Source organism: Lipotes vexillifer, unplaced genomic scaffold (assembly GCF_000442215.2).
Source record: "Lipotes vexillifer unplaced genomic scaffold, Lipotes_vexillifer_v1.1 scaffold680, whole genome shotgun sequence".
Taxonomy (NCBI): Eukaryota; Metazoa; Chordata; class Mammalia; order Artiodactyla; family Lipotidae; genus Lipotes; species Lipotes vexillifer.
In genome coordinates this window covers 2471169-2477749 of record NW_006780838.1, presented here as the reverse complement: position 1 = coordinate 2477749, position 6581 = coordinate 2471169, and the positions used below count along the sequence as shown (strand labels likewise).

The window sequence follows — 6581 nt, the reverse complement described above, 5'->3', positions numbered from 1 at the left end:
CTTCCCTACACAGGCCTCTGCAGTTTTTTTTCTAAAAAACCCTCCTGACCTATTAAAATCATATTCTCCCTTTCCCCAAACCAGCATCATCAATCTACCTGGCCCAGGTTGCCCTTCAGTCCCCAGTAAACTTTTTGGAGATCATGTATTTTGTTCCCTGATCTGACAGTTACTCCCTTAGCATTTATTTCCTATTTTTTTACATTTAAGATCGCATAACTACCTCATGTATATTCGACTATCATTATCTGTTAGGATGTTTTCAGCTACTAGTCATAGAAGCCCTGACTCAGACTGACCTAAACAGAGGTGAATTTTTTTTATTTCATATAACCAAAGTCCAGAGATAGGACAGATCCAAAGATGATTGCCTCAGTGGTTCAGCAATGTCATTAAGGACCCAGGTTCTTTACTTACCCTCCTCTCCTTGCGCCTGGCTTCATCCTTAGAACAGTGGTAAAATGGCAGCTCTAGATGTTAAATCCAAACACAGGAATACCCTAAAGAAGAAGAGAGACTTGCCCCAGCCGTGCAGTGAAGTCCTTCCCTCCAGCTGGCTTGGATCACAAGCCACGTCAGCACCAACAACAGTCACCAAGGGACCCCAAGCTCTGCCTGTCTGAGGCTTATTAGAATTCACCCCTGTAGTTTAGGAGGGATCAGCTTTTCCCCAGCATCCCAAGGCCAGATTTACCTAAATAAAACCAGGGCTATAGTTAGAAAGAAAAAGAGTGGATGCTTGTAGGCCACAGTAGTGTCTACTTTAATTCTCAGTTTTCTTGTAGAAGGAAGTGGGGCCTTAAAAAAAGAAAAAATGTTTCTTCAGTTCTTTACCAAAGAGAATATAAGCCTAATTTGTCACTTCTTTTTTATCCACAGCTCCTTCATTCCCAAGTTCATCACCCACCTCTTCAAGTGCAAGCCAATTAGCATGGTGGGAGCAGAACAGGTAAGACGAAACTGGGATAGGACTGTTCCTTATGGCTTTTGTCGTAGATCAAACTGCATAACTTCCTAGTACAGAACTACTGTGGAGAAGTAAAATCACTGATTTCCCTGTTTGAGGACAGAATGATGACCTGGCAGCTTAAATTATTCATCCATTTATTTAAAACATTTTCATTGAGCACCTCCTAAGGTGTTTGTCCTTAGACAAGTTGCTTAACCTTCCAGGGCTTTAGTTTCTTCCTCTATAAAATGGGGATACTCACAGCAGCGCCTCACAGGGTAGTTGTGAAGATTAAACAAGATAATGCACTGAAGTGCTTGACCCAATGTCAGGCACATGAGAAGCCCTCAGCAAATGCCAGCTGTTACTACTGCTAGTTTGTTTCCACTGTCAATGCCCATCTCCCCACATAGAAACATCTAGTTGATGCTTGCCGCGGGCTGTCTGGCTGACCAGCTTAGCAGAGTCAGAAGTATTGTCTCAGCAACCTTCCTGGGAGGTTGTGTGGATTCAGACACTGACCGATTGTGTCTGAGTGTAGAATTTCAGCGTTTGGAAGTTCTTACCTCTTGCATGTCATAAACACAGAACGAATTCTGTCCTCGGGAAACAGCAGAATAATGCCCCGGCACGCCCAGTTTCATTAGCACATGTTTATCGGGAATCCACTCTGTTCACCTCACTTTTGTGTGTGATAGGAGAGGACGCAGAGTGATTACTCTCTGTGTGTCTGAGAGAAGCTTTAGATTCTCAGTTACTAGGTTTCTGTCTCTAGACTTGATGAAGCCACTGGAACACAAAGTTGACTCATTGGGAGCATGTTTCCATGAGTTTGCAGCTCTGCCCAGGCCTTACAAGCTCATTTAGTGTCCAGCAGCATGATATTTTCATATTGTCACATGAACCCAATGTCATACCTGTTTTCCTCAGATTTTCTCTTCTTTAAAAGAATGTTAAAATAATCAGCTCAGACTTCAAAGCCCGCACCTTCAGAAATATATCAATTTGGCCAGTATTTACTTCTGCTTTGAGATGCGGATGAGAAAACCATCTGTGAATCTGGGTGTTTTACTTTCTCAGACCCCAGACAAATAGGAGTGGGTGACAGCAGAGCATAGATCTCAGGAGGCCCAGCCTAGGGGAGGCCGTGGGTGAGAACTAAAGGTAACGTGGCCCTTGGAGGATTCCCACGTGAAGTTCACGTTTAGCTTGGGTCCGTGCTTGCCCTGAGTATCCGGCCTTAGAAAACCAAGCAGTCACGGAGCTGGAGGCGTGATCACTCAGGCAGCAAAACCATAGGAACCAAGAAGTTAACAAAGAGAAGTTCACAGATTAAAACAGATTCTGGGGCTTCCCTGGTGGCGCAGTGGTTGAGAGTCCGCCTGCCGATGCAGGGGACACGGATTCGTGCCCCGGTCCGGGAAGATCCCACGTGCCGCGGAGCGGCTGGGCCCGTGAGCCATGGCCGCTGAGCCTGTGCTCCGCAATAGGAGAGGCCACAACAGTGAGAGGCCCGCGTACCAGAAAAAAAAAAAGAAAAAAACACAGATTCTGCTGCAAGTCTTGCAGTGGCTGTAATCCAAACTTTAACGAAAGCTGTGAGAGTCAAAGCAAAGACTGAGGCCTAATCTCAGATGCCTCTGCTTTGCCACAGAAGTACTAGATCCTAAATTTAGACGACACTTTAATACTTGTGCCAAAAATAGGAAGGGAGACGTTTTCTTGCTCTTGATTCTCTTCCTGATTACTGTATAAAGTAAATTATTTCTCTTTGGGCCCCAGAGTCCACTTGAGCAATTGCAAGGGCACGTGGAACTGAACCATACAAGCATTTGTAATGCTTCTTGCTAGTTTGTGATTTTCAGAGAATCTTGTGGGATTTGCAGGGTCATTAAATAGTCTTTTGGCCACAGTATCTATGACCGAGCACACAGTAGAAAAGGAATCCAGGGGCTTCCCTGGTGGCGCAGTGGTTAAGAATCCGCCTGCCAATGCAGGGGACACGGGTTCGGGCCCTGGTCTGGGAAGATCCCATATGTCGCGGAGCAGCTAAGCCCGTGAGCCACAACTGCTGAGCCTGCGCTCTAGAGCCCACGAATCACAACTGCTGAGCCCACATGCCACAACTACTGAGGCCCGCATGCCTAGAGCCCATGCTCCGCAACAAGAGAAGCCACTGCAATGAGAAGCCCGTGCACTGCAACGAAGAGTAGCCCCCACTCGCCGCAACTAGAGAAAGCCTGCACGCAGCGACGAAGACCCAACGCAGCCCAAAATAAATAAATTTATTTTAAAAAAAAAGGAATCCATTTGCACAAACTACTTACCAGAGAGGAAGCAGCACATTGTGGTGTCAGGAAAAGGACCCTAAAACTTGGGGTCCAGTCCCCGCTCTGCTTTTAATGGTCTCTGTGATCATGAGCAGTTGCTTCCTTGCTCTGAACTCAGTTTCCTCATGTTTAAATAAGAGCCCTGAATCAGACCCTCCACACACCTCCTTCTAGATCTATTGTATTGTGGATCTAAAATATTTTGAGGGGACTTCCCTGGTGGCGCAGTGGTTAAGACTCTGCACTCCCAATGCAGGGGGCCCGGGTTTGATCCCTGGTCAGGGAACTAGACCCCACATGCATGCCACAACTAAGAGTTTGCACGCCTCAACTAAGGAGCCCATCTGCTGCAACTTAGAGCCAGCGCAACCAAATAAATAAGTAAATATTTTTTTTTAATTCTTAAAAAAAATAAAATAAAATATTTTGAGCAATATAGTTCATGTCTATGAAGTATAGACATGAACTATATTGCTCAAAATATTTTAGATCCATAAATATTTTCCTTTGAATTATCTTTATATACCATGTTGACTTTTTTTATTGTGGTAAAACATACATAACATAAAATTTAACATTTTAACCATTTTAAGTGTACAGTTCCTAGTATTAAGTATATTCACATTGTTGTGCAAACGTCCACCATCCACTTCCAGACCTTTTTCATCATCCCAAACTGAAAGTCCATTCCCATTAAACACTAACTCCCCACCCCTCCTGCCCCTGCTGCTGGCAGCCACCATTCTCCTTTCTATCGCTATGAATATGACTGCTCGAGGGACCTCCTATGAGTGGAATCGTACAATATCTGTCCATTTGTGTCTGGCTTATTTCACTTAGCGTGCTTTCAGGGTTTATTCATGTTAGTATGCTTCAGAATTTCCTTCTTTTTAAGGCTGAACAGTATTCCATCATACATATTACCGCATTTTGACCATATTGACTTTTGTAAAAATAAATTTAGTTAGTTTTTAAATAACGTGATTTTTTTTTTAACATCTACATTTCTTTCTATTCATTCATTCATTTTTTATTTTTGACTGCGTTGGGTCTTCGTTGCTGCGCGCAGGTTTTCTCTAGTTGCGGCGCGTGGGGGCTACTCTTCATTGCGGTGCATGGGCTTCTCTTTTCGGTGGCTTCTCTTTGTTGCGGAGCACGGGCTCTAGGCGCACGGGCTTCAGTAGCTGTGGCAAGTTGTGGCACGCGGGCTCAGTAGTCGTGGAGCATGAGCTTAGTTGCTCTGCGGCATGTGGGATCTTCCCGGACCAGGGCTCGAACCCATGTCCCCCCGCGTTGGCAGGTGGATTCTTAACCACTGCGCCACCAGGGAAGTCCCTAAAGACCATTTTGAATCTCTTAACTACCCAACTGCTCACTTTTCTCTGTCTCAGTAAGCTCTGGCCCGTCTTGAGTTTTATGAGGCCATCCTTCCCACTGAGAGCTTGAAGCCTCTTCTGTCACCCAGTCAAAAGGGTCCTCCCTTTGTGCCACACAAAGAGACAGGCACAGCCATTCTCCACAGGGGTTTACAAGCATTGGCAGGGTCGCCAAGGTCTGGAGATGGGGAGACCGAGCCAGCTCATGAAAGAAATGAATCAGTTAATGAAAAACAGTATTGCCATAAACATCACACTTAATGGTCAAATATAGAAAGATTTTCTCTCGACATTAGGAACAAGACAAGGATGTCTGCTGTCACCATTTCTATCCCACATTGCCCTTGAAGTCCTAGCCAGAACAATAAGACAAAAAAATAAAAGAAAGTTTAAAGAAATAAAAGGTACACAGATTAGAATGGAAGAAACAAAACTGTCATTTTTCACATTTCACAGAGAACGTGATTGTGAATGACAATATCCAAAAGAATCTACAGACAAACTATTAGAATATAAATTTAGTAGGGGTGTGAGATATAAGGTCAGTATTTAAATTATTTTTAATATTTGCATATAACAGCAACAAACAATTTAAAATGAAAAATTTTTAGTGAAACCATATACAGTAGCATTAGGAGACATTAAATAGCTAGGAATAAGTCTATTAAAAAATGTGCTAGTCTTTTACACAGAAAATGATACAATATTAAGAGACATTAAAGAAGACCTTTAAAATGTCAGGAAAGCTCATGTTCATGTATTAAAGGACTCAATATTTTTATTTATTTATTATTATTATTTTTTGTGGTATGTGGGCCTCTCACTGTTGTGGCCTCTCCCATTGTGGAGCAACAGGCTCCGGACGCGCAGGCTCAGCGGCCATGGCTCACGGGCCCAGCCACTCCACGGCATGTGGGATCCTCCCGGACCGGGGCACGAACCCGTGTCCCCTGCATTGGCAGGCGGACTCTCAACTACTGCGCCACCAGGGAAGCCCAGGACTCACTATTTTTAAAATATGAATTCTTCCAACATTAATCTCTAGATACAGTAAAATCCCAGTAGGGGTGGGGTGGATGTGGGTGTGAATGGGAATTGATAAGTTGATTCTAAAAGTTGGATGGAAGTGCAGAGACCAAGAATAGCTAAAATAACTCTAAAGAGCGAGCACAGAGTTGGAGGATTTAAGCCTCAGGATACCAAGACTTATTTTCATGCTGAAGTAATTCAGCACACAGGGACAAATGGGCCAACAGAACAGAGTCAAGTTCAGAAATAGAGCCACACATACATAGACACTTGATTTATGACAAAAACGGCACTAATTCAGTTGGGAAGGGATGGTCTTCTCAGTAAACAGTGCTGGGTAATTGAATATCCACGTGGAAAAAAAATTAATCTTGACCTTAACCACACACCACATAGGAAAGTCAGTTCCAGCAAGGATGTGGAGAAATCAGAACCCTCATACACTGGAAATGGAAAATGCTGCAGCCATTTTGGGAAACAGTTTGGCAGTTTCTCAAAATGTTAAACATAGAGTTCCCATGTAACCCAGCAATTCCACTCCTAGATAGAAACCCAAAAGAATTGGAAAAGTATGTTCACGCAAACACTTGTGCAGCGTTATTCAAAGCAGTGTTATTCATAATAGCCAAAAAGTAGAAACAACTCAAATGCCCATCAGTTGATGAATGGATAAAGAAAATGGTTTAATCTTACAAGGGAATATTATTCAGCTCTAAATAGAAGTGAAATACTTACACGTGCTACAACATAGATGAACCTTGAGAACATTATGCTAAGTGAAAGAAGCCACAGACAAAAGGTCACATAACGTATGATTCCATTTATACGGAATGTCCAGAACAGGCAAATCCACAAGACAGAAAGTAGACTAATGGTTGGCAAGGGGTGGAGGAGAGG

General features: G+C 43.5%; 1 protein-coding gene across 2 annotated transcripts in view; it reads left to right on the top strand.

Annotated features, from left to right (window-relative positions):
- Positions 1-6581, top strand: part of VPS53 (VPS53 subunit of GARP complex) — a 125738-nt gene that overhangs the window by 108339 nt on the left and 10818 nt on the right. For both annotated transcript variants that reach the window (XM_007454234.1, XM_007454235.1), the window contains one exon: positions 880-949. In XM_007454234.1, the coding sequence (XP_007454296.1) occupies positions 880-949 (70 nt within the window). The remainder of the gene's footprint in view (positions 1-879; positions 950-6581) is intronic.